This window comes from Schistosoma haematobium, chromosome 1 (genome assembly GCF_000699445.3).
Source record: "Schistosoma haematobium chromosome 1, whole genome shotgun sequence".
Taxonomy (NCBI): Eukaryota; Metazoa; Platyhelminthes; class Trematoda; order Strigeidida; family Schistosomatidae; genus Schistosoma; species Schistosoma haematobium.
In genome coordinates, this window is record NC_067196.1 from 69,864,334 (window position 1) to 69,891,945 (window position 27,612).

Below are 27,612 nucleotides of genomic sequence, written 5' to 3' on the forward strand. Positions count from 1 at the left end.
ATGTTTTGCTGTGCCAACAAGGCATTACTAATACAGGAGGCTATGAGCCTATTGGCTTTGGCCTGTAAAAAGAAGGATGGCATATGCGCTGACAACACGAGCACTGACAGTGACGAATGTGTCAGTGTAGTACCTGCTGTTACGCGACGCCTCAAACAACCGACGTAAAAGTGAAATCGTTGATATTAACAGGGGGAGTAGTACCACCTGGTACTGACATTGTTAATAATGCACCTTTAATGGGAACCGAAGATCTGGATAAAACAGTCATCGTTCCAAATAGTCCCAGTGTTATGAGGGATGAAAAATGGACTACGTTACGTAGGAAACGAAACGAAAAGAAAAAAGCTGTAAGCGGTACACAGGTATATAGTATTCTAATTGTCGTATGAATTAGGAATTCCAGGATTAACGCAACTGAATTAAGAAGACACAGGCACCAACGAATGTATTGTATTTAGGATTCGAAATCAAGCATTCAACCAGTACAAAGATATCATTAGTCCATTCAAACACCACATCCGCCACAGCTTAAATAGAAGTATAAGTATTTGTAATCGGTTGTACGTCTTCTTGTTAAGTTCATCCTGAGTCTGTCCGACATTGTGTAAGATAAAAACTTTGTAGTATCTAGAAAGTGCTCATTAGTATTGGAATTAACAAACGAAATCGGAACAGACTCACCTGGAATTGTATACAACCAGCATGTCGGTTTTGTAATGAAATCATTAATATCTAGAATTTGAACCATAGATTTTTCAACACTATCCTCCCCCACGAAATAATGTTGGATCTTTATATCCCCAAGTTATGAATAATGTGGCTTCATTTAAAACATATTTCTCACATTGTTTAGAGTGAACATTAGAACTGTTTTTTGTGATAAGGGTAAACAGCAGTTGATATGAAATCATCCGAAATGTAATCAAACTCGAGGTCACTTAGTACTCGTGCTTCGCACTGAGCAGGTTTTTCACAAGGATCAAATGGATTATGAGGATAGGTGATATATGATATGACATCAGGATTTGATTCTTCTGAAATATCCTTATGAAATTCATTAGGACTGTCATTGCAGAGCGTAGGATCGTTAGAAAAACCAGCATCTATCCAAACCACATCAAGTTTCCGATCATGATTAGGTTCATTTAACATATTTTCCTCAATATTGCAAGTAATTTCATTAGAAATATGTGAATCATTAGGAAAAGTCATACCTGGTACAATAGCATGAGAATTCTGATAAATCGGTTGATTAGGAACTGTTGTCTCACAAGAATTCTGGATTTCATCTAACTCTGAACTGTCATATGACTCTGCACTGTCTTTTGAAATCGTTGATAAAGATAAATGATCATTAGAAACATCCGAATTATTTGAATTTAAATTACAAGATTTAGTACAGCTTGAAGCAAAATGGACAGTAGCATTGCATACTGACTGAATGTGTCCTACCTTACCACATTTAAAACATTTAGCATTACGAAATACACATGGATTGCGAGCATGAAACTTTCCACATGATAATTATTTATTTATTTATTTGAACACATGAATATTGGTACAAGAGAGCGCCAATATATATGCGCCACACAAAACAATGAGAATTCGAAGAGAAGTAGAAAAAAGCTAAGGAGCGCAAAAGAAAAAGAGAACAATGACGAAGAGATTGGAGTAAGGTAGTGTGGTAGTAACGACGGAACGAAAAGGTACAATCAGAAGAAATCTTTCAGGTAAAGGAGACACAACCACTTTTTATGAAGAAAGTAAAAGAAGGTTACAGCAGGATCGCCACTGGCTTCTATTCTGAACCATATCTGATAACGTCTCTAGCCACTGTGTTGCACCATCTCTCAGACCCCAACCAGGGAGTCGTGAAGGACCAACAGAAGCCAGTCCTTTGCAGCTTTCTTTCATACCACGACACCATGTCATACACTGACCACCTCTCCGCTTCTTACAACCAGTCCCAGAGTCGGCAAATAATGCACGACGTGGAATTCTCTGGGACGACATTCGGAGAACATGTCCAAGCCACCGAAGTTGGTGTTTCAAGATGGTGACACCGATTGAATTATCATCTCTGTGCCTGAACACACGATGCCGAACCTCTGCATTACTGACATGGTGTTGCCACTGAATGTCAGCAATCCTTCGGAGACAGCGATGATCGAACACAGAGAGTCGTCTAACGTCCTCAACTCGGAGAGGCCAGGTTTCACAAGCATAGATCAAAACTGCTCTCACCGACGCGTTGTAGATCCGGCCTTTTACAGCCAGACTAATATCACGAAGGCGCCAAAGGTGGCCCAGATTGGCCTAAGCCACTCTGGCTTTCACTATTCGTGCATTGATCTCATCACTCACACCCCCACCAGCACTTATGCAGCTACCCAGATATACGAACTTCTCAACTACGTCTATCTGCTCAACATCCAGGGTGAGTACAGGATTAGAATCCTGGCAGTCTTGTAGAAGTACTTTGCACTTCGAAGGTGCAAAGTACATTCCATACCTACGGACACTGATTAAGTGCGGATTGCATGCCTTGGGCATTATCGCACAGTAAGACAATATCGTCCGCATACTCAAGGTCGAGAAGTCTTTCTCCAGGCAACAGATCCACACCACCATTACTTACATCCATCAGAGCTGTTTCCAGAATGTCATCGATGGCAAAGTTGAAGAGGAATGGTGAGATTGGGCAACCCTGCCTAACCCCACTGCTCGAATGGAACAATGGAGAGAGGTGGTTGTATGCCCTCACTCTGCCTGAGGTGCTTTTATATAGGGCTTTTAGGATGTTAATAAACTTCTCAGGCACACCCTTCTTCAATAGGCAATCCCAGAGAACAGTCCTGTCCAACGAATCGAAGGCAGCCCTGATGTCAAGAAACACTACGATTGTTGGCCTTTGAAAAGTATGGCGGTGTTCTAACATTAGGCAGAGGGTGAATATATGATCAAAACATCCTCGACCAGAACGAAACCCAGCCTGCTCCTCGCGAGTCAATCTTTCTCGGGTTTTGAACAACCTACGAAGTATGACGGAAGCCAATAGCTTGGACGCAATCGGAAGTAGACTTATCCCCCGATAGTTGTTACAGGAACGACGTGAACCCTTTTTAAAGACAGGGACAACTATCGACTCATTCCATGACGTTGGTACACTCTCTAGTTCCCAAACCTTTGTAAACAACGTCGTCAATTCCTTAGTCAAAAAGTCACCACCATCTTTAAAAAGAGCCGGAGGTAAGTCATCTGGGCCAGGTGATTTGTAACGTTTCAAGAGTTGGAGTTCCTTGCGGACTTCCTCCTCGTTTGGTGGATCAGTCGTCACCGGCCATGGAGGGCAGGACAGTCTGACTGATGTTGCCGGAGCAGCAGGCCAGTTGAACTGCCCTTCGAAAAATTCTGCCCATCGTCCAAGACGTCGATGGATGTTAGTGATTGGCATCCCATCATCCTCGCAGATTGTTTCACTCACACCAGACTTCTTGCTGCCAGTGGCTCGGATGAGCTGGAAGAGCTTCCGGTAGTTACCAGATGCAGCTGCTGCTTCCAGCTCATTAGCACGCATCGACCACCAGGCTTCTCGGTCCTTACGCAAGCTTTGCCCAATTTCCTTACGTAACATCCTTCGTTTATGGTCAAACTCACGGTCACCCGGAGTAGACCGACGGGCTTCAATGAGATGTAAGGAACCTGCAGAAACCCAGTGCTTAAAAGCGGGACGTTTCGCAAACCCACAACTGACTGTTCCCGCCATTTTCATGGCGTCATGCAATTGCAACCAATGCTCATCTATACTTTTCGGTGGAGTGGTAGCTAGCCTAGAGGCTAGCTCGGTTCGATACTTACTTGCAACAGAAGTTGCAACCAGCTTGCTAACATCAATCTTTTGGTGGTGGTCACTTCGTTGGCCACTGAAAAGTAAGGCAAGATTGGCGCAGACCAAGGCATGGTCAGAGTCCAGATAGGTACTCCAAAAGGAGCGGTAGTCTTGTACACAACCATACCAGCGGTAGCTGATCGCGATGTGATCAATCTGAGTCCAGGCTTGAGATGCAGAGGGAGGACGTCAGGTGGCACATCGGCGATGACTGTGCCGAAAGTTAGTGCTAGCTAGAAACAGGTTGTGGTCTGTGCAAAGTTGCAGTAGACGGTCCCCGTTATCTGACCTGCGACCAACGAGTCTCCATCGGCCACCTAAACGACTCTCTTCTGTGCCTAGACGCCCGACCTGAGTATTCAAGTCTCCGGCTAGTACTACAATATCTGTCGAACGCATTTTCTGGAGAAGAACTGATAACTGGTGGTAAAACTCATCCTTGATTGCATCCGGGCTGAAATCTGTCGGGGCATAGGCGGAGATGACGAAAAGACATCGTTTCTCACGCCGATTTCTTCTCACTTTGATGGAACTTTCTAATCTAACAGCACATAACCGACTGTTAATGGGGATCCAATCGACTAGTGCTGCCTCAGCTCTAGCGCTTAGTGCGACACCAACGCCAGCAAGACCAGATGAAGATGCCACAGGGTCCCCGGATAAGCGCACGTAAAACAAGCTTTTCGAAGCGACAGATGGAGATCGAATTTGTAGTACTTCACCAGAGTCTTGAATACAGGTCTCGGATAGACAGCAGACATCGATATGAAAACTTTCCAAATACATAGCCAGCCCTATCTGTTGTCCGACCTGCATAAATGTGCGAACGTTGAAGGCAGCCAGTTTGAATGGTGCACGTGGTTTCAGAAAAACTGCTTCAGTCCTCGCATTCGGTGGTAACATACAATTTTCAACCGGACAGTGACTCGAGAACGTTTAGATACAGTCGAATTTCCACCAAAGACGAGCCGCTGTATAAGTATAAAAGAGGGTGAATAATGTGGAAAATAATAATAATAATTACAATAATAGTAGTAATAACAATAATAGTATTAATAATGACAATAATTGTAATGATAATAATCTGAATCAATTGTTTGTTTTTCAAAGCGAGAAAGGTAATTTCCATAGGCATAAAGAGTTCATCAATTTGTGTGTGGGCTGTGATACTGCCCGGGTGCCCAAACCGAAGCAGGTGGTTATCTTAGGGGGCCACACCCCGAGCCTTTGACCTAAAGGTCTAACCCACAAGGCAGTGGAGCATCGTAAGGCGATGCAATCCCATGGTAGCCGGTGACCAACGATTGGTTCATACGCCATTTGTTCCCTCAGGATACCGGAGCCCATGTGCACCATTGGTTTGGAATCCGGTTAAAGCGCCGGACATTCGCTTTTCGTCCTCTCATTTTCGTAAACAACACCCCCGCCACGAGAAGGCAATGAGTAGGACTCCCCTGGCAGAGGCTGTATACGCGTGGCCATGTGAGAGTATTTCGAGAGGGAGAGCGGACTCTCCCCACTCTCGGCCGTATCAGGGCATTCAGGGGGCTTCCACATGATAAACATTTACCAAACTTCATCTCACCTTTGTGATTTGCTTTGTAATTCCTCGTTGAAACACCTTTCGTATTTACACGAGAATAGGAATCACTGTTAAATGAACGCAAATTTGATTGACCCTGAGATTGTAGTTCATCATGACGACTAAGTAAAGTAACAGACATCTTCATCGACTGGATATCAAGTTCATTCACTGCTTCGTAGTTATTACACACAGTCCTAGCATCTTGAAAGGAACAGTTTGGCATTTTTAACAGCTCTCTTACCAAACTCCGTATGTTAATTCCTGCAATTAATCGATCTCTCAGTTGCACATGAAGTTGATCACCGAAATTACACTTGGCAGCTTGTTTCTGTAATTCAAGGATGAATTCCCGAGCCTTTTGGTCATTTCGACGAATCATCTTATGAAACTTCGCTCTTTCACGGCATTCAAAACTGGTGCATTTTACATGACTTAATAATAGCTCTTTAAGAGTTGCATAAGGGAGTGAGATAGGTTTTTCTGGATATGCTAAAGATTTTAATAAGCTGTACGCTTCTCTCCCAATGAATGTGAGGAAGTGTGCCACAATATTAACATCCTCATCATCTTCTTTGGTCATGCTCCGAATTTCGAACCTTTCCAAATAATCCTCAAAAGCTTCAGGAGTTGAATGAATATCCAACTTTTCCATTGCAGGTTCCATCATGACGCCAATATAGTATTCTAATTGTCGTATGAATTAGGAATTCCAGGATTAACGCAACTGAATTAAGAAGACACAGGCACCAACGAATGTATTGTATTTAGGATTCGAAATCAAGCATTCAACCAGTACAAAGATATCATTAGTCCATTCAAACACAAGGAGGTTAGTAACTCACTGGTGGACTCAAATTGTGAGCCACAAATTCTGACATCCGAGTTAGACCTGACATGTCTCTCGAAGATAGAATAAGAAGGAAGAAAGCACTAGCTGAACTTGAAACCCGTCGGCAAAACGGCGAAGAAAATCTCCGGCTAGTGGGTTTTCGGATAGTCAGGTTTTGGAAGCGAATGCTACTAAGGCCTGTGTGGATAGGCTGTTCTACTTAGGAGTTTTATATGCCAACGCTCGTAGTTTACGAAATAAGTTCTATGAACTAGAAGTACTAGTAGACAGGTTAAAGCCATTCATAGTAGCAGTGACAGAAACTTGGTTAGTCCATGACTTAGACATTACTCCAGAATTATCCGGATACCATTGCATCAGGAGTGATAGACATAGATGTAGAAAAGGAGGCGGCGTCCTGTTATATATAGCCAATAGCATAAATATCCGCTCCTCTACTAGCGAATCCCATTATAGCGGTACTTGTGAAGTCATTAGCTGTAAGTTGGCTATAGGTTGTAGTACATTTATGCTAGGTGTCATCTATCGGAGCCCAATCTGCTTAGCTGATGACTTTGTTTTAGAGCACATTCATCTTTGGAGTGATAATACCAGGTGCTTGATAATAGGAGACTTTAACGCACCTGATATTAGTTGGACTGATATGACCACAGAAGGATCTATAAACTCCTTTGATAGTAGGTTAATGATAACAATAATGGAGCATGCACCAGTGCAGCATGTATCCCAACCCACACGTTTTGGTGTTAACCAGGGTTCTTCTCTGCTGGACTTGGTAATCACTCATGAGACTGAGGATATTGTCGACTTAAATATTCTTCCACCGTTAGTAAACAGCGATCACGCTGTGCTTGTCATTAGCGTTTAGAACTAGGGACATGTTATACGATCAGGTTACACCGCGCCCAAATGTATGGAAAGCTAACATATCAGCCATTCAGGAACGCGCTGCTAAGACAGATTGGTTAGTAGATACTAGCATATCAGTTGAAGGAGCATGGTCTGTATTTAAAGGTAAATTTAGATTAGTTACTTCCCCGTTCATACCATACCTGGTACCGCGAAGACCGAATAATAGTCCACTATGGATAACTAAAACGGTCAGGAAACTCCTTAGAAAAAGTAAGAATCACTGGAATATGTTTATCTCTACTGGCTTAGAACAATACAGATCTAGTTATTGTAAGATTAGGAATGCCTGTAAAGCGTTAATAAGCAAGACTAGACATTCATACGAAAAAAAATTGGTTAGGGATTCTAGATATAGTCCGAAACGGTTATTCTCGTGTATAAAAAGGCGAACTAAGAGAAGCGATGGAATTCCATCACTTTTGATACGAGACAATCCGTTAATCTTAGCAGAGAATGATGCCGAAAAAGCTGAAGCTTTATCGGAATATTTTAGTAAAGTGTTTTCTATCGGTAATAAGGAACCACCAATGATTCATCGTGACCGTGACGGCTCGCTGATGGATCCTGTAGTCATTGAGAAAGATACTGTTTTGAGGCTACTTCAGCATCTCAAACCTGATAAGTCCAGTGGTCCCGATGATATTCATCCTAGGATTATGAAAGCCATATCAGATGAAATTGCTGAACCATTAGCGATACTATTCGACATGTCTCTGAGACATTCCAGACTTCCTAGAGACTGGAAAGACGCCATAATAAGTCCGGTGTATAAGGCTGGGAGTAGGGATTTAGTTAGTAACTATAGATCCGTTAGCTTAACTAGTGCAGTTGTGAAACTGATGGAGAAAATCATTCGGATAGCTGTTATAAACTATGTTGAAGGGCAAAATCTTTTCTCCAGGGCACAACATGGTTTTCGGAAAGGCCTATCTTGCTTGACAAATCTTCTCATTGCACGAGAGGATTGGGCTGCGGTAAAGGATCGGAATGCTCCTGTGGATGTAATTTTCATAGATCTAAGTAAAGCCTTTGATAAGGTTTCACACTCTGGTCTTAAATTCAAACTGAAACGTTTTGGAGTCCATTACACAGTCGTCGATTGGATAAGTAACTTTCTCCATGACAGGAGACAAAGGGTAAGGGTTAATGGGGCTCTCTCCTCGTGGGTGCCTGTAAAAAGTGGGGTTCCCCAAGGCACAATCCTAGATCCTCTTCTCTTTTTACTTTACGTAAATGAATTGCCGACTGTAGCAAAATCATCCGTTCTACTCTTCGCTGATGACATAAAGATTCGGAGACCCATACATAGTATGTCGGATAGAATAGTATTACAGGACGATCTTAGCTCATTGGTGGCATGGTTAGACAGGTGGTCACTAGAAGTAAATCCTAATAAGAGTGTAGTGATGCAGCTAAATAACTCTGATGAATCGTATGACTATACACTACGTGGATTCGTGCTACCCAAAGCAGGAAACTATAAAGATTTAGGAGTCATATTAAGCAATGATCTCAAAACGACTAGTCACTGTAAGGCTGCTGCTGCAAAAGGCTATAAGGTATTATGGTCAATTCGTAGGTCTTTTCAGTATTTAGATGATGAAATGTTTAGATTACTATACCCGATTTATGTGCGACCATATTTAGAATACGGGATTCAAGCAGCGAGTCCTTGTTTCAAATATGAAGCAGATATGCTAGAAGGAGTCCAACGACGAGCTACTAAGATTGTACAAGGTCTAGCTGGCCTATCTTATGAAGACAGACTGAGACACCTTAACTTATTTCCGTTATCTTACCGTAGAGTACGGGGTGATCTAATATTGGCTTATCGTATACTGAACGATGACCTTGGTATTAACATGTCTTATCTTTTGCTTCCGTCTAGAACCGATCATTTGAGAGGACATTCAAAGAAAGTTCAAAAACCGAGATCAAACCGTTTACGTCTGGAGTTCCGTTTCTCGCACCGAGTAGTGAATTACTGGAATTCTCTACCGGAACAAATAATATCAGCACCGTCTGTTAATATATTCAAAACGAGATTGGACCTCCACAGTATTACAAACTGCAAGGATTAATATAGGTCGACAGACCTCCTATCCTTATTACTGAAGACTGGAAGGGATAGGAGGGTCACGTTTGCAAAAGTAATGGTCATGTGTGAGTGTATCCGATCAAATTGGCATGTTTTCGATAAACTCACCGACTGATTATCTCAAAATTGTTCGGAATGTAATTGCAACTGCATGTTGTTCTGCAATGTCAGTTACTTTGACAGTAGATGGAATTTCGCTATCTCAAATTCTCTCTGATATGTTAAAATCTTCACATGTGATGAGGTTTCACATAGAACAAGCAGAAACTGGATTTCTGTATTCAGGATTATGATTTCTACGTTCCTACAGAATAGCAGTCTAAACCATGAAATAAAATGAATTAATGTAGTACTTTATATGTATTTTGTCTTTGAAAGAGGTGGTTCGGCAACTGTTAGAAAGAGACCCAAATACAAAATGTGAAATTTTTATAGTTATTCTTTAGCCAATACATGTGCGATTCCTTATAGAAGAAGCACCTGTTTACTTTATATTGGACTAAACGAATATCAAGCAAATGATTATAATAACCATCCGAAGATAATATTATAACGAATAAGAAATGGTCATGACACGAAGTTACCTAAAGGTACTGAAGATCTGCATGTTAAGGTTAAAAAGGCCAAACACTTGTAGTCACAAAATGGTACTTCTAAATCTATTAATTGAATGTCTCAGTTTCACAGCTATACCTCCAGAAACTTGTAGCGTGGCGTCGAGTTGAGATTAACTGTGAACACCGCTACCAAGAAACACATGCCAGACAAATCAGAAGGCGAGGATCGAACGTAACCAGATTTATTTCGTTGGCGATCTCGTGGTATTGAACGAATACCGAGATCGTTCCAATGAATGGTACAAGTGGAAGCAGAATACAGAAGTACGTACGAACAGTACCAAAAACCGCGGAACAATGATGGAAGGTAATGGAAGCACAAAATGGCTATAATTAGCACAGTTAAACAAAAGCACATTAAAACAAACACTGGTACAGTTGGTTATAATAATAATTGTTTTTATTAAACCAGTCGTGTTCTCGTGATAAACGTGAGTCACTACAGGAGCCCCCCGCTAGAAAGGGCTTACACTTTCGATAAATAGCGGTTTGAATCGTGGGACTGATCGGCTGACGAGCGATTGTAGGACGGAAAAATTGGCGAACAGGAAAGCGATCGTTGATCGTCGAGTTGCCAATGAAGGTCGTTTTCGGAGAACGGTACCAGGAGCGATGTGTTGTATTTATTGCTTGAGTTGGCATGCTACACCAGAGTGGTTTGTATCCAGAATCTGAAGATGGCGTTCGTAGGGGTCCGCACCAGAAACGCTGCAGACGTAGGACGAAACCACGTTGAGCCGATGAACCAGAAGCGACCAAAACGACAAAGTTCGAGACCAAGCGTATGCCAAGCATTCGAAACCAATATATCGACTGAGTACATTGACAAGAGCGTGGGTGATCAGGCCAGCTTTCGCCAAAGTTGACTGAAGTCGACGGAACCAAACGGAGGTGGTCGAAGGCGTGGGCTCAGGAAACAAAAAGAAAATCAAAAAAGAGAAGAGTGTAGCATGCGTGTAGCATAGGAATAATCCTACACCGTATCGGTTGTTGACTGTGCGACTATTCGCGGAAGCGTGCGGGTAACCGTGCTCGGCGACCGGAACGTGAGACGGCAGTCTCGTTCTCGTCACGTGAGCCTGCAATCTCATCCGAAGTCAAGGGCGGCGTGGTCTGCTGATCTGGACGTGAGACTGTCGTCTCATCCGTAGACGGTGCAGATGACGCGTGCTGTTGACTGGGACGTGAGAATGAGGTCTCAGATGTATCTAGCGTGGGACCTGAAGATGGTTTGAGGATCCCGCTAGTAGGTTTGCTAGGTCTAGCATTGAATCTCAGGTTATCAGCTAGGGCACTGTCATCGACGCGTACTGGTTTGAGACGATCAATGCTGACGATCTCGACGCGGCCGTGTCGATCAACCTTGAAGGTCTTTTCGTGACGAGCGATCACGCGAAAAGGGCCTTCGTAAGGTTGTTGCAAAGGTTTGCGTACCGAATTTACTCGTATGAAAACATGTGAACAGGTAGATAACTCTCGAGGGAGAGCGACCTGTCGATGTTGTATTCGAGTTGACACCGGAGACAGAGTTCGCATAAATGCAGACAGTCGATGGACGTAGTCTGATTTACCGAAATTAGGTCTGCTCCGTGGTGTGAATTCTCCGGGCAGACGCAATGTCGTGCCGTATACCAGTTCAGCGGCGGAACATTGTATATCTGCCTTCAAGCTCGTTCGAATACCTAAGGGGACGAGCGATAAGGTTTCGTACCAGTTGTCGTTCTCGTGTGCTCGTAGAGCACTTTTAAGTTGACAATGAAACCGTTCAACTTAACCATTTGATGCTGGGAGGTAGACGTTAATACGTATGCGAATGCATTCCGTACCAAGCAGCCGGGTCAGCGAGGAGAATAGTTAATAGGGGAAAATTTCTCGAATAAAGCGTGGAATTCATCGTCACGCGAATAAAAAGTAACAAGAGTTCGGTACACATAAATGGGAGTCTATTATATTAATACTATTCTTATCGTTATCCGTCATGTCGAGTATATTATATATTAAATATGAAAATATACGACAGACGTGGATAGATGAATCATAGACTCACCGAATTGGCTTCTTTGGAAGATTTGACCAGAAGCTGAGGCGTGTTCCAAAATACGGGTCACCAATTGTAGCGTGGAGTCGAGTTGAGGTTAACTATGAACACCGCTACCAAGAAACACGTGCCAAGTAAATCAGAAGGCGAAGGTTGAACGTAACCAAAGAAACCCATAAAATCTCCGAGAAGCCAAATACCAGAAGGCAATTAATGGACCCAGTCGAGATATTTATTTGCTGGCGATCTCGTGGCATCGAAAGGATACCGAGATCGTGCCAGGATACAACCTTGGTTACAGAAGGTAACCGAATTCGCGCGAAGTTACAATTGAAGTGTAAGAATAAGAATGGAAGCACAAAATAGCTGTCATTAGCACAGTCAAACAAAAGCACATTAAAACAAACACTGGTACAGCTGGTTATAATAATAATTGTTTTTATTAAACCAGTCGTGTTCTCGTGATAAACGTGAGTCACTACAAACTAATGAGATAACAACTAGTGCGATTCCTAATAACAGGTCTATTTGTAGCCTGATATGTTCAACAGTGTAATCGATAGAAAAAAGTAAGTTTAGAAGCACGAATCATGACCGATAACCAATGGAAGAAGTGTGTTAAGATCAGATAAGCAACATCGTGATTCAGATAAACTGTTTAGCAGTCAATAGTAAAGTGAAAAATTGCAGATTTTTTAAAATGTAGAAATATTAACGACGATTATTTACAAACCAAGTTTCTCTCAACCATCTCTATAACATTTAGTTTATTGCACTTTCATGTGGTTGTTATGTTCGTTATCCTTAACTCGATGACCGAGGACTAATGGATTAAGTAAGAACTCGGATACGAATGTTCCTGAATGTACACTTGAGTGGTTGAATTGATTGTAATATGCAGTAGCATTAAACAAAATCAAAGTACGATAAGATCGAATGGACACAACTGGACTGAAATATTGTTATTACTGGTCTAACACTAAAATTACACCTCTTTGTAATTGAACTTGATTTATATCAACACTGGTACTAGAATATTCACCAGTCGTATTATGATGAAACAAATCCAGGGTTGCAGTAAGTCGATGTAATCCTCATTGTACTAAAATGTAGCCAGAATGTCAATTAGTTAACGTGTCCCAAATAATTGTAAGTTTATTTAGCGATGAAATATGATCGGCAGATAAATGAGAAATAACAGCTATACAGTAATCCATTGCTTTACACTTGACCTCCAGGTAATGTCAGTTTGTTTTGAAAACTTACTTCGAATTTGGTGACCTGTTTACCACTGAGTAAATAATAGTGGTTAGTGTTCGCATATAAAGATTATTCCTGACTTTTGAAAACGACAACAGTTTGAAAACGTCTGTTAACTTTCGTGTGCAAATTAGTGGAATGAATATTTTCATCATTTGTATACTAAATCGAGACATTTCAACATGATATCCAACAATGATATTAATTTGCTGAAAATTAACAATATTTAGTTACTTTTATTATTTTAAATCACTCACACCATTACTTCACGAAACTGTTTTTTCTATTTTTATAAAATGCTCATCAGATTGTAGTGACTCACATTCATCACGAGAACACGACTGGTTTAACAAAAACAATTATTATTATAACCAACTGTACCAGTGTTTGTTTTAATGTGCTTTTGTTTGACTGTGCTAATGACAGCTATTTTGTGCTTCCATCCTTATTCTTACACTTTGATTGTGACTTCGCTCGAATTCGGTTACGTTCCGTAACAAAATTTGTATCCTGGCACGATCTCGGTATCCTTTCGATGCCACGAGATCGCCAGCGAATATATCTCGATTTGGTCCATTAACTGTCTTCTGATATTTGGCTTCTCGGCGATTTTATGGATTTATTTGGTTACGTTCAACCTTCGCCTTCTGATTTACTTGGCACGTGTTTCTTGGTAGCGGTGTTCATAGTCAATCTCGACTCGACGCCACCCTACAAGATATTAATTACATAAACTTTCTCATTCACAACATATCCAAGGTGTACAGTGTTTTTCTACTGAGAAAGCTTATATTTGTAGTTTCAAAGTTTTCATTTTCCAATGATGTGATTATGAATGCATCTTACTGGAGTATGTAGGTCCGTAATGATAGTCAAGAAAATATTATGAAAAATCAGTCGATGAAAAATGTACTACTTCAATTAATCAGAATATTACAGCTGTTCTGTACATGCACATGTGTAACATGTGTGTATTCACAACTGGAAAAAATTATGCTTTGTTTCAAGCTTTTCATTCTACGATGAATTACGATAAATTACCAGCAAAAAATGACCCAGTTAACCTCAAAAGTATGGTTATCTAGTTCACCGGTGAACAATTATGGTTATTTTGATACCCGTGTAAATGTGGTTTATAGACGAAATAAACGAGAGGTCATGATATAATCGATTTCAGCAGACATGCGCACTACATGAAATGGGAAAACTGGTAGAAATTACCTTAAAAAAATTCATAAAATAATCATATGCAAAGCGGTAATGATAATGATGACAATAATAGTTAAAAAGATTATGATAAAAGCTAACTACTTGGATGGTTTAACTGATAAAGAGTTAAACGTCCTACTTAGTAGTGTTAAAATAAGACTAGCTATCATAATAGTCGTAAATGAGAAATGAAAATTCGACGATGATTAAATGAATGTTGAATAGATGGTGGATGTCTGTAAAGGTAATAGGTCAAAATAAGCAAACCGAAAACTTCATTTTTTCAAAAATATTTTTCGAAAGTATTAGGAAAAAGGATGGGAGTGAACTTGTAGTGAAGGAGAACACAGGTGAGGACAACCGAATTATATTTAGCACAAAATTACAGAGTTACTTGGTCAAAATAGAAAAACCATACTATAATACCTAATTTGCAAAACGTTCAATAATTGTATTGGACTTCATTGTTCTTGCATTTCTATACTGATTGCTTTATAATCCTGTCCTTCCTTTCTTGATCTTCCCAATCTTCTGCTGCCAGACATTACATTCCTGACTCACTTTATATACTACTTATGTCAATATAAGTAGCACGCACCACAAACTGACTAACATGGCTTTTTTGACCATCTTTACCAAATCCCTGATTGTTTTAGAAGTCTGTAATGTGTAAATAATCCAAATTACTTGGGGCTCTTCATTGAAATAGACGATACACTTACGTTGTCTATGTCTTTGAAATGTTATTTGTATCCACTTACCACTTGTGAATTTACAATAATAGTGAAAGAATGTGAGTTTGACACTTCATTCGAAGGTACTACTCCTCTCCAAAATATCAAGAAAGTGATAAAATTAAGTCCTTAAACTGTTTATACTCTTAATATTGATGCTCGTATTTTCCTACGAGTACATGACGAAACGGTTTGCTTTGCTGTTTTTAACTATTGAAAGAATTGTGACTGGGATTTATGACAAACGAACTTTTTAAGAACTCAAGTAATTTAAAGCAATTAGTCCCTTTTATAAATTTCGATAGGGCAACTCAGTTTTCTAATTGTTCTATCGAAACTCAAGTAATGTCTGCAGAATGAAGCCTAATTCAAAGAACTTGGGTTATCGCGAAATTAACTGTCATTCATAAAACATTAGTTAACGATTAACGCTGAATGTTGCAACCATAGTTAACCTTTTAATTAGAGTTCGACTTAGATTTCACAAACAATTCGATGTAAGAAAGTAAAATTAGATACGTTTAACACAAAATAATCAAATATCAACCACTCGACCTTATGTTGTCAAACGAGAAGTTTATATTGACCATATCTCACAACAAATTTACATGTGATACTTTATATTTACAAGACGTACGTACAAAGATCGTATCAAGATTGAAGCGAGGTCAATCAATTTCTCGCAATGAACAAAAGCAAAATTTTACAGCTACTATAAATACATATATATTCTTCAATTTGTATCCATTTTCATAGAAATCTCTTCGTGTACAGACTTTGATGACTGTGTATGCACCAAATCATCTGTGACTGAAGATAGCGAATCATCATCTACAAAAATTGATAATTAAATTGGGTGGCAGTTTATTTTAAATAAGACCTACCCTCGACAATTTTTTGTAAGCCCTTCAGGGCAACCAAAAACAAGTGGAATTGAGTTTTTCTAAGCTGAATTTTTCGGTCGTACTCCTCATTTAAATTCTCCAGTCGTTCTAAAGTAGCTTTTAATTTTTTATACTTCCTGTACACAAACAAAGAAAATCCCTTTTTAACAATATAGTACATTCAAAATACAAAAAACCATTTTGAAATAACTGACAAATACACTCATCGATAGTTTTACTGACAGTTTGTATACGGACAAAAAGCTAAGCGTATTCATCAACATAGTGAACTATTATTACCAGACCAATGTTTAAAAAAATACAAAGATATTTACTAATAACAATCTACCCAATGCTCAGTTTATTTGGAATTCAGAAAGATATTTACATGTCTGCCGTACAACATATTTGATATCCTAGACACGTTAAAAGTATGGGAAGTGGTAATTTATTTTAACAGCAAAAAAATAACTTCCATCCTGTAGAGTTCAACGGACAGTTATAGACGAATAACGACTTTTGTTTCGATTATTATTTATTTCCATAACAAAAACTAAAAAGTACTTCATTTACCAAGTACATATCATTCAGTCGGTAATTCATCTACAAAGTAGGACCAGGCACATATATGCATCGATCGAAATTGCTATGCCTCATTAGCACAACGGGATGAACACCAAATTCATAGAAGTAGTTACTTCAATGGCAGTAATATATAAATACATATAAAGGTTGAATAAAAGGATATGATACGGAGAAAAAATTAGTTGATAAAACAGGATTAAGTAATTTTAATCTCACGGTTTAAGGGAAGAAAAAGTGTATACAACTACACCATTGTGATTGATTCTGAGCCATGTCACACAGTCTCCAACCATCGGTTACGATAGTCGCGTGGACCCCAGCCAAGTAGTCTGCATCTACCAACATGGCTCAGACCAGAAGTCAGTAACTTTATGGACTGATACTACATTTTGATTTGGCCGCCCGTAACTATTCCATCAGTCTCCAACACTAGTCAGCATTGCCCGCCGTCGTAGTTGGTGGTTGGGCATGCGTAATACGTGGCCCAACCATCTCAGTCAATGAAGATTCACAATCCCATCAACTAATTTAACATCATTCCCTAATACCCTGCGCCTAGCCAAACTATTACTTACCCGGTGATCCATCAGGTGCTGGCAATATTTTTAAGACGTCTGTCATTGAATACTAGTGACTTAGGAATATATTCTACCCTTAATGACCACCATTTCGTAACCATAAAGTAGGACAGAACGAAATACTGCACAGTATACTCGTCCTTCAATTGACAGACGGATATCTCGACTTCGACATAGGTAACGTAAGTTGGTAAAAGCCAAACGAGCTTCCTGGATCAATGCAGAGATTTCTTCAGACACCAACCCATTACGACTGATCAGACTTCCAAGATAACTGAAGTTGTCAACGCGTTCGACTACTTCACTCCCTATCCTTAGTTCAGGTGTTGACGCAGGCCAGTCCAGAAGCAACAATTTACATGTAGGGTGGGGGAAACGCACTCCAAATATCCCGGCATTGCTTCCCAGTACTACTAAGAGACTGAATTTTATTAGCGTCTTTACCAAACAGGACTCGGCTTTGAAATACATTTGCATTTGATAGCTAGCGATAATATACTGCTGTCCAAACTGGACAGGGTGGAACACGGTCTAACTGTCGCATAATGGATGAAAACCAAATGTGAAAATCACAAAGCCACCGGCCCCTTAATTATCCATTGCTGCACGCTCCAATATCAGACATTTGTAGCCACATTTGTTCTTATGAGGCTTATTGGGTGAATAAATTCACAAATCAGTCAGTCAGTCAGTAACAACGTAGAACTTCGTACGTACGTACATCAGTTCGAGTTACCACACCACATTAGCACAGAGATGCACTTGTCGATTCAAATCCCGTAGTGGTAGAGGTAATAAGAGTATAAGCAGTAATCGGGAAGATTAGGGTTTGGAGATGTTATTTAAAGAGTATAATCCAGTGAAATAAATTTGGAAAGAGGAAAAAAGGGACATGAAGAATTCAGAAGATTAGAATTTGGGAGAACACAGAGAGTGGATGCACCTGCGCCATTGCAAACGATTTTGAGCCATGTCATTCAGGGTCTCTAACCATCGGTTGCTATCATCTCGCGGTCCCCAACCAGGTAGTCTACACCTACCAACATGACTCAGTTCACTTGTCAGTGACTTCATGGACTTGTGCCATGTTTTGGTTTGGCCGCCCCTAGCTTTCTTCCAACCTACTCCTATACCACTGAACATAGCACGTCGAGGCAGTCGGTCGTTGGGCATACGTAACACGTGTCCCAGCCATCTCAACTGATTAAGTTTCACTACTTCATCAATTGATTTGCCATCCTTACCTAGTACCCGTTTCCTAACAACTGTGTTACTTACTTATTCACAAATCACTCGTCGGTGACGCCCATTTTATGTAAGTAACCGCCTAATAGTTTTCCGGAAAATTATCTAAAATCTCTCAATAGAACAATTCGATGACAAATCACCGTATTCTACAACCGACCACTATATTAACTTGGAAAATGGTCAATAATATGAACACAGATGAACAGGATGAAACTCTTTGTGCTAAGAAAGGTTTTAAAAGGAAGGCGTCTTTTAACTCCAATAATCGATGAGTTAGAATCTAAGGTAATTTAGATTATAAAATAAAGGAGCACTACGATCATGATGTTGACAACGAAAATTGCAATAAGAAGTTTTCACCTGCTGTATTGACACTGGGGCGTAAGTCGATGAATAGTTCTTAATATAAAGCCACTGCAAAATATAGAAACTTACTCAAGTGTCTCATCTCTCTCTGGATGATCACAAAGAACTTTGGAAAGACTGTCATACTCTGTTGAAATAAGCTAACTACGCACCAAATTACCTCGTCTATTTTTCCTGACAGTTTTTGCGGACCTCAGATCTTCTTTACATTGCTGAATGCGATTTTTTGCACTTTCAATGGCCGTTTCTATGAGGATAATTTTCGTAGTTGCAACATACCAATCTCCTTATATAAATCCTCATACTGTTTTTGCTGTTCGTAGTTCATAGCTATTACTAATGACGACTGTTCCATGGCGTTTTCACACTGGTAAACACTAGCTATAAGGGCTTGATAGGCTTCGTAGCTGACCCAAATAAAGATTTTGGAAATCATTTACCCGTCTTCACCAACATCATCAGAAGCTACCCATCGAAGATAATTTTTCAGTAATAGAGTAATTCTGCGATCATCATTTCCACTTTCGCCTTCGATTAAAAGTCTTCTCTTTATGATTTCGTCTATACAAGTTGTAAACCATATAAAAATTATTGTACAACCAAACCATCTGTTACGGTGGACATCTGAAAACACTGAAAATCTTTATAGACTAAGTCGAATTCGCGTCTAGTATACGGACCAAAATTGTAGCCTTGATGATCTATATGGACATAAGAAAAAAGGTTGCACCAATAAGACTTAAAAATACCAAAACCAAGATGAAAATATGATCATAATCAGTTGCAAAGCACTGAACTGAAAAAATGTTGCAGGAGAACCCAATACCTGAAATTGTGAAGGGTTTTTATCAAATATCAGTTAACATAGAGCAGAGACCGAATATATATTTTATCATGTCGAAGAAGAAACTTCTCACCAAGGTAGATCAAACCCAAATGCCAGAGTAAATAGTTAGTGTAAAGGGAAAACTCTGAACATAAGACACCTAGAACAAAAGGAACAGACAGCAAAAATGGTCGGTCGAATCTAACTGTTATCCTGCCATTAGGACAGACCTTATTGCACACCCAAATGACGTCAAATAGTTACAGTTTGATAATTCGAGCAGCATATAAACTACCTAACGTATTAATTAACGAAAAATATCAATTTGGAGGCTAAAACCAACAATCCGCAAAAATATTCTGACTTATTACGTTCTGACCAAAAAGGTAAGGATACGTACAGTAGAAAGAGCTTCCATGTTATTATTTCAGCCAGATTTTTATTATTTTAGATGCTACTCGTATGTAGAACGCCACCAGAATACTCTGACCTATAAAAAAATCTGAACGGCACAAAAAAAGACGCCCAAATTTAAAAAGTCAGCTTTGAACTCATCTTGGTCATCCTGTTACTTCATACTTACTAAAACAGTGATGTGCTCAAAGCGGTTGCGAAAGCAATGTTTTATTGACGGTTCGGTATGAAGCTTCGAAATTTAACAGACTAGGAGCAAGAAAATGAACAGAATCTAGATTGGCACAGAAACCCAACATAAGAGCTTTGCTTTCAATACTTCAGATAGTGTCTAAAAAATCTGGTCTTTCATTCCTGTGGAGCGACAGTGTACTATTCACTAACGGCATATACATATAAACTGGACTGTTTGAGGGTATACGGCATATCAAACAATTATGCCTTAGATTTTACTTACACTAATATAATCAAACCAAGTTCGAAGATGAGTTATTGTATTAAAAGTAAATGGGTCTACGTACATTACTTGGTGGTAGTATATGGGCGATCCTTGAGCTACTTTGAAGTGGCTAAAAATCTACTTTACTTACTTGTAAAACTTGTGACAAAAAAATTTAACAATAATAGTGGATGAACAGACTTAACAGGAATAATGAACATTTACACATGAATTGTTAGGATTCACATTATGGGTATATCTCGCACCGAAACCTGATCGGCTCACCCACGTACTTTATTTCTGCTACCAAATTAACAACACGATGAACGATATGTAGTTTGTAAATTGAAGAGTTTGTGAGTTACAGAAACTGAAAAAGCCAGTGCCTACCTTTGACGAAGTTGTGAATCTCAGGACTCTCTGACCTACAGTTAGTAACACTATCCAGTCAAGGTCAGTCTTCACTCACTCGCAATCCTCAATGTCAGGGATTGTTGGTCGGTTAACCTGTGCTAATTCTTGTAGCTCGTTTTCCAGTCGAGATCAAGGTCCTCTTCCAAAGTATTCACTAGTAGGGCTGATGACACTAGCTCGGATAGGTTGGCTCCAAACATTTACCACGCTGAGAAAAACGAACTCTCACTAGCAGTTTATTTGGTCGCAGTTTTTGGATCCTCCTGTATGACATCAAAGATGATCAGTTCCGAAGGGGACAGTAAAGTTAAGAAAATTGTAAAACCCAAATAATTACTTAAGATACAGTATGCTATTATAACGTAACTTTATGTTCTACGATTATTTAATGACAAACGCCTCGTGGGCCATGGACTGTTAAAAGGGAATCTCTAAACAACTCTGTCCTGGGCTGTCATTTTGAGTTGTCCTCAAGTACAGTTTATGTGCTATTCTGTCGAAAACATCTCTGGATACTAATAGTGGTTCGATTCCTTTGCAGTCCTAACGCTGACTAAGATCTCCTTTCTTTAGTATCATATTTCCTCCCCTTGCAGCTTTCTCATCTGTCACTGCTAGATCTTCTACGCGTTTTTGCTCGTCTGCTCCAATATCTCTCTCCACACTCTTGTTTGCTCCCATGTATTCCGCCTGTGTCTCTGGTTTTGCTGTTGTTACTTTATGCATTCTTGTTTTTCCTTTCTTGAATCCTGCTCAGAGTATCGACAGAGATTCACTCTTTATGGCGGTGTTTATTGTGACCTAACAGCTCCTAGTAAGTTGGAGCTGGATTTTGACTTATCTCCAGAAGCTTTCTTGGGATTATCGTTTTCTCTAACTTTTGTAGTGTTGTTTGTCTAACTATTCAATGTCTATTTTGTATCAATTTTAATCTGGCCACCACCAGGGGGTGACCTGAAGCTGTCAGCTCCTCTCTTTGTCCTCGCGTCCTCCATTTATCTTCCGAAGTTTTACTCATCCAGAAGTGGTTGATCTGTTTTTCTGTAACTGGAGGCGATAACTCAATTGAAGCTTGGTTCTTCAACCTCATCGATGACTTGGGATTGTACGAAAATGTGAGGTCGGCAACTCGTTGGAGAAACAGTCAGACGCCATCGTGCTTAGACTGTGTATTCACAAACTAAAAAGTCCTAGTTGACAACCTCTCAATCTTGGCTCCCCTGGGAAAAGCGATCATGCCATCATAGCCTTCAGTTTCGTCATCAAAACTAAGCTAAGGTATCCCACCAATAACTCGCGTTGGAATTTTAAACGGCTGAATGTGCCAGCTCTACACGACTATCTACAACAGGTGGTTTGGGATGTTCACCCCCAACTCGATGTGGATGGTCATTGGGACTTCTTACTGCACACGCTCTTATGTGCTACAAACCATTCAGTTCTTCAAACGATTCTTAAAAGCTGCAAGCCACCTACAATAATAAAGTACCGTACCCTTCACCTGCTAAGCCGCAAAAGACACTGCTGGGCGGAATACTAACGAACTGACAACGACGGAGCGTACAGGCAATATAAACATATCAGGAACATATGCACGAAGGCTATAAGAGAAGACAGGCTCCAGTACCAGACAAAGCTTATGGACAAATTTGCCTCTAATCCTAAAAGCTTATTCCGTTATGCAGCTTCTCTTCGTCAAGCCAAAACTGGAGTTTCCCAACTGGTAGCTCTCAACGGCCCGACCAACAACGATGGCGACGCCGCTAAACTTCTGGCTGAACAATACTCACAGACATTTCGACCGACCAATATTAGCTTTACTGATGATAGTTTAGTTTGCGATTCCACAGGACTCTCCGAAGTGAACCTAAGCGCTGACTTGGTGTTCCGGAAACTGCAGCACTTAAGATTAGACACTTCTCCTGGCCCGAACATGGTCCATTCCGCTATACTGAGGGAAGCAGCATCAATCTTGACAACGCCGCTTAGCATGATGTTCTCACACTCGCTAAGTCGAGGCAAATTACCGGAAATTTGGAAGCTGACTCACATCACACCAATTTTCAAAGGTGGTCGACGCAATGAACCTTCAAGTTATCGGCCGGTGGCTCTTCTCTCCATACCTTCAAAAATCATGGAGTCCCTGATATGTGATGGTATAAACGACTATTTACTGTCCTTAAATTTCTTCTCACCCCAACAGCATGGTTTCAGGAAGGGTTACTCTTGTGTAACCAACCTGCTGACTGCGGTGAACAGATGGACAAGCATCCTCGATTGCAAGGGAAAGGTTGATGTCATCTACCTTGATTTCTCAAAAGCTTTTGATAAGGTTAACCACTTGTGTCTTATCAACAAGCTCAAACGACTAGGTATCAAACCACCCCTAATCGATTGGCTTACTTCATACCTAAAAAATCCACACTTTAAGGTTAGGGTTAATTTCACTTTATCTCAGGCTATGGAATGTCCTAGTGGGGTCCCCCAGGGCTCAGTACTAGGGCCTCTTCTCTTCTTGGTCTACATAAATGATCTTCCTCAACAGGTAACGTCAGATTTATTACTTTTTGCCGACGACGTGAAACTTTGGAGAGAGATACGCAACCAAGACGGTACACAGGCACTTCAGGAGGATCTGACTCGACTTCAAAGTTGGGCAGACGATAACGGACTTACCTTTAACACTTCAAAGTGTAAAGTAGTCCATCTGCGACATGTTGCAAACTACAGTTACAACTTAGGAAACTCCTCTCTAGTAGTATCCCAAGTCGAAAAAGATCTAGGAGTCTTGGTGCCCCATGATTTGAAGTCTTACGCTAACTGTGACAAAAATGCCTTCCGAGAAAACCTTGCACTGGTAACGTTGAGGCGCATTTTTGGCCAGTTTGACGGAAGAACTTTCCACACAATCTTCAATAGTTTCATCCGTCCCCATTTAGAGTACGGAAACATAGTACTCCCCCCTCACTCCAAAAGGACAAGGTCACTTTGGAGCGTATCCAGCGGCGAGCCACGAAATCAGTTCGAGGACTCAAATCTAAGCCTTACGAAGAACGCCTCCGTTCACTAGACCTTTACCCATTAGAATATAGGCGTCTTAGAGGTGATTTATTAATGGCTTATAGTATTCTTAACACTTCTGGACATCCTCTTAAACACCTACTTAAGCTTAGTTCGAATAACAACCTAAGGGGTAACACCCAGAAACTGGAAACACAACATAGCAAGACGGAATGTAGACACAACTTCTACTCCTTAAGAGTTGTCAAAAGCTGGAATTCGCTGCCAGCCGAGCTAGTCCAAGCGACTTCCCAGGAGTCCTTTAAGAGGCAACTTGATCTATTCTTAAGGACCATGAACAGCATCACATTATGATTTACCAATCTCTTTTCCTGTTTTCTTGTTAACATACCTAGGTTCCTGCCTGGAGATATTGGTGATCCCCTGTTACTGCACACGGAAGCCTGTTAAGAGAAAGCTTCTTCTATTCCGTCCACAACCATTTGAACCATTTGATTCGGTCAAGCCCATGTAGCTTTGCATATACACTTGTAGGGAAGAATACAACTAACCACAACCATTTTGTTTAGAGCACAAGTTTATCAGTCGGTCACTACTGTTGGTCCTTTCTTCAAACCTCTGTCACCCCATTATACGTCTTTACTCAGTAGACCTCCCGGTGTACGTTCACGCGATCAGACCATATTACTTGTTACTCTGGTTGTTAAAGAGGTCGCCAACCTCGTGATATCCTATATACTTCGGCTTTCATAACGAAGCGTCACAACTCTGCTATGTGAAGACACATGAACTACCAGGAAAGAGTTTGAATGGTCTAAATGAATCTAGCAGTAAGCGCTGTTCTACCAAGGTTCCCGTTTTATGAAATAAAGTTTCCGACAATAGCGAAATTCCCTCTTTTACCTGTGTCGATATATGCGTTAACAGAAGAACGGCTCCATGCAGAGTTGAACATGAGATCAGAGCGTTCAACAGTCAACCAACATTTCTGAATACTGTAATACTCAGAAGTATTTGAACTATAAATTAAGAACCTAGAAGTTTGAAAATGTGACATCAAGTTATTTAGACTTCTAAATCATTTCCATAACTCTCGGTCACCATACAGTCAAAAGATGCTGTCATACAATGTCGTACCATTCAGTGAATCATAGTTACTAACTACAAATGTCAAATAACTAAGAATCAACAACAATACTACCCACTCTATAAGATCAAACCTCTGTTGATTAGAATCGAGTTGTACAATAGGGTTGTGCAACACAACAAAGAGTAGTAGCCAATGACTGCACCACTCTACAATCTTGAGTTCGTTAATGCACAACCCATTGACAACATTGCAGTCTCATACAATAACAGAATAACAACCGTATGACGAATACTGAATAGAGTCAAATTATAAATTTTCAGTGAAGGAAGATTGATAAATATGAAAATATTGCTGAACAATTCTTGAAAAATAGTTAACATGTCCGGTGGTAGAAGGGAGAGATAAATTCAAGAATAAGTAGCTATACTGTCAAATAAGACACTTCAGAAGTGATTTTCAAAAGACTAGTTCTGTTATACACATGTAAATCATTGTATGTTGTTTCGCATTGTGAATTGCAATTGGGGAAACCGTAAGGACGTTTGAATCAGTAGATCTGCTTCTGTTGTCAGGATTAACACAGGTCTCTCAGCCTCCTGTTGTTGACGATTGAAACTACTTCGTTTTCAAACATGTATATTCGTACTAAATGCACTACCATGACATATGGTAATGAATACTGTATCAGTACAACGCATTTTGACTAAAGGAATGTTACACATAATATAACACTACTAGAGGTACAAGTTTGCGTTCAACAAGTTTAAAACTGATTACAGTCGAATATAAATATTTCAATATCATCATGATATTGACCAACTGTTCATTTATTCGCTAGAGCATAATTGCAAGTATTTATTAATATACTCTGGTGTCAGCATGTAAAAATTGAACCTGAAAAATCCGACAACTCATTTCTGTCAGGTCATGCGAGAGAAGTGTTGCCATAAAATGTAACACCGATTTAGGCATATATTAATTTGAACTTCAAGTTTTTAGACTGATAATTTGATTATGTATGCAACCCGACGCAGACAGTTTGAAATTAGAATAAATAATATTCACCTTCCATTAACGTTCACTAATTTTCACGAGATATTGCGTGTATGCGTTGATACATTCAGTAAAGTATCATTACTACACTTTTATGGGGATATTTTATGGGAAGTTCGTTCTTATTAAGAAGTTGTTTTTAATACATCATACTAGTACATATAGTCACATTGAACTTCGGTCTCCTGTTCTATTTTTGAATGGACAAGTCTTTTCTACACTCAGAGTATCTTAAATTGGTGTATTCTTCATCGCCTCATGAGCTAAACCAAAATCAAATCTATACACATATGGAGGTCACTAAGGTAGCTCAATGGTGCTCTAAATGATAGTTGGAACTTTGCACTTCAAAATGTGGATAGATTTGCTTTGATAATTATTTATTCAACTTAGATTTCATCATAAATAGTAAGGTTCAATCTAAATTTCATACTGATGATGTCACAGGTATTCAGTGTTTGACAACGCTTCTACCAGTAACACCTTCTAATATACTTCGTTCCCACCAAGAGAAATCAAAAGACAGAGTCGAGGAGATCGGAAGAGTATATTTGGCGATGACCAATATATCGGAATTCTCTGATCTAATCTGGCTAGCGATTGCGGTTGATGTTGAGCACGGCGTTACCACACGTGATCTGGTGCAGATGCCTGACCGAGCGCCTTCAGCTAGATGAGTCCACTAAAACATATGGTCAGCATCCAATGTCGAAAACTTAGTGCTATTTATTTTGGGGATTTATTTACCGCTACAGATCACTCCCCCCCTAGTGGGGCAGTGACGACCTTAAGACGTGGCCAGCCAGAAGTTTAAACCCAACGAGTTTGTCGTTGGTAAACACTCTTCTGATAGCTTACTAAATTTAGCAGCGTCTGGTCGTCTTTCCTTACTATATGGGACGGAGGTACAACATAGTAAAAAAGAAAATGTACAATGAAAATTTCGGATCCTCATAAACGTCATCGTTCTTTTCCAGCCGTCCTGGAAAAGAAAAAGAAAATGTAAGTGCATGTCGAAATACACTCGTATGTGCGTAAAAGCACAATGTCGGCGGAAAAAAAAATGGAAAATAAACTCATGAACACGTAATAGCGTTAAAAAAAATTGTTTTTTTTTTGTTTTGTTTTTTTTAAATAGAAATAAAAATATATAAGCATATTAAAATTGTTTTTTTTAAAAAAAAAAATATAAAATTTCGAGAAGTGCCTTACGTGCAATAGTCGTTTAAATGTTCTGGAAATCTCACCCTTCTTCCAGAACGCGTCGTTTTAAGTTTATTTTCGGATACTGTCGAAGTATCATCGTGTGTGTTGGTTGTCGGATGAGGTATTATAAGTGTCGGAGTCGTGTCGTTCGATTGTACCGAAGGAAAATCCACGTAGATAGGATTTCTTTCTAAATACGCTGCTTTTAAGCGATCGATACTGATGCTATCGTTGGTTCCGTTCTTATCGATTAGATAGCACTTAGATTCACGTTGAAGAACTTTGAAGGGTCC

At 39.9% G+C, this 27,612-nt stretch overlaps 2 protein-coding genes across 6 annotated transcripts; both read right to left on the reverse strand.

Annotated features, from left to right (window-relative positions):
• Positions 1 to 3,848: 3,848 nt before the first annotated feature.
• Positions 3,849 to 6,260, reverse strand: MS3_00000899 (uncharacterized protein). Its single transcript, XM_051208479.1, has one exon. The coding sequence runs from the start codon at positions 6,142 to 6,144 to the stop codon at positions 5,221 to 5,223; it is 924 nt and encodes a 307-aa protein (XP_051074996.1). The 5' UTR covers positions 6,145 to 6,260; the 3' UTR covers positions 3,849 to 5,220.
• Positions 6,261 to 12,299: 6,039 nt separating this feature from the next.
• THOC7_1 (THO complex subunit 7) lies at positions 12,300 to 21,831 on the reverse strand. 5 transcript variants are annotated; one of them, XM_035733722.2, is made up of 8 exons: positions 20,926 to 21,831; positions 19,462 to 19,557; positions 19,297 to 19,417; positions 19,136 to 19,263; positions 19,017 to 19,103; positions 18,926 to 18,983; positions 16,080 to 16,216; positions 12,300 to 16,026 (listed from the first exon to the last, which is right to left on the reverse strand). In XM_035733722.2, the coding sequence occupies exons 2-8, from the start codon at positions 19,478 to 19,480 to the stop codon at positions 15,929 to 15,931; spliced, it is 648 nt and encodes a 215-aa protein (XP_035587844.1). In that variant the 5' UTR covers positions 19,481 to 19,557; positions 20,926 to 21,831; the 3' UTR covers positions 12,300 to 15,928. The 5 variants fall into 5 exon arrangements, with proteins under 5 accessions (XP_035587844.1, XP_051075000.1, XP_051074999.1 ...); XM_051209545.1 differs by having other exon boundaries at positions 15,799 to 16,026; positions 18,926 to 19,103; XM_051209544.1 differs by having other exon boundaries at positions 15,799 to 16,026; positions 19,136 to 19,417.
• Between the last annotated feature and the right edge of the window lie 5,781 nt (positions 21,832 to 27,612).

Coding starts and splice junctions, on each gene's coding strand:
- THOC7_1 (XM_035733722.2), bottom strand. Junction 19,104..19,135: donor GGATTTATATAAGGAGATTG/GTATGTTGCAAC, acceptor TTATCCTCATAG/AAACGGCCATTGAAAGTGCA. Junction 18,984..19,016: donor TGTCAGGAAAAATAGACGAG/GTAATTTGGTGC, acceptor TTATTTCAACAG/AGTATGACAGTCTTTCCAAA.
- MS3_00000899 (XM_051208479.1), bottom strand. CDS start 6,144: ATGATGGAACCTGCAATGGAAAAGTTGGATATTCATTCAACTCCTGAA.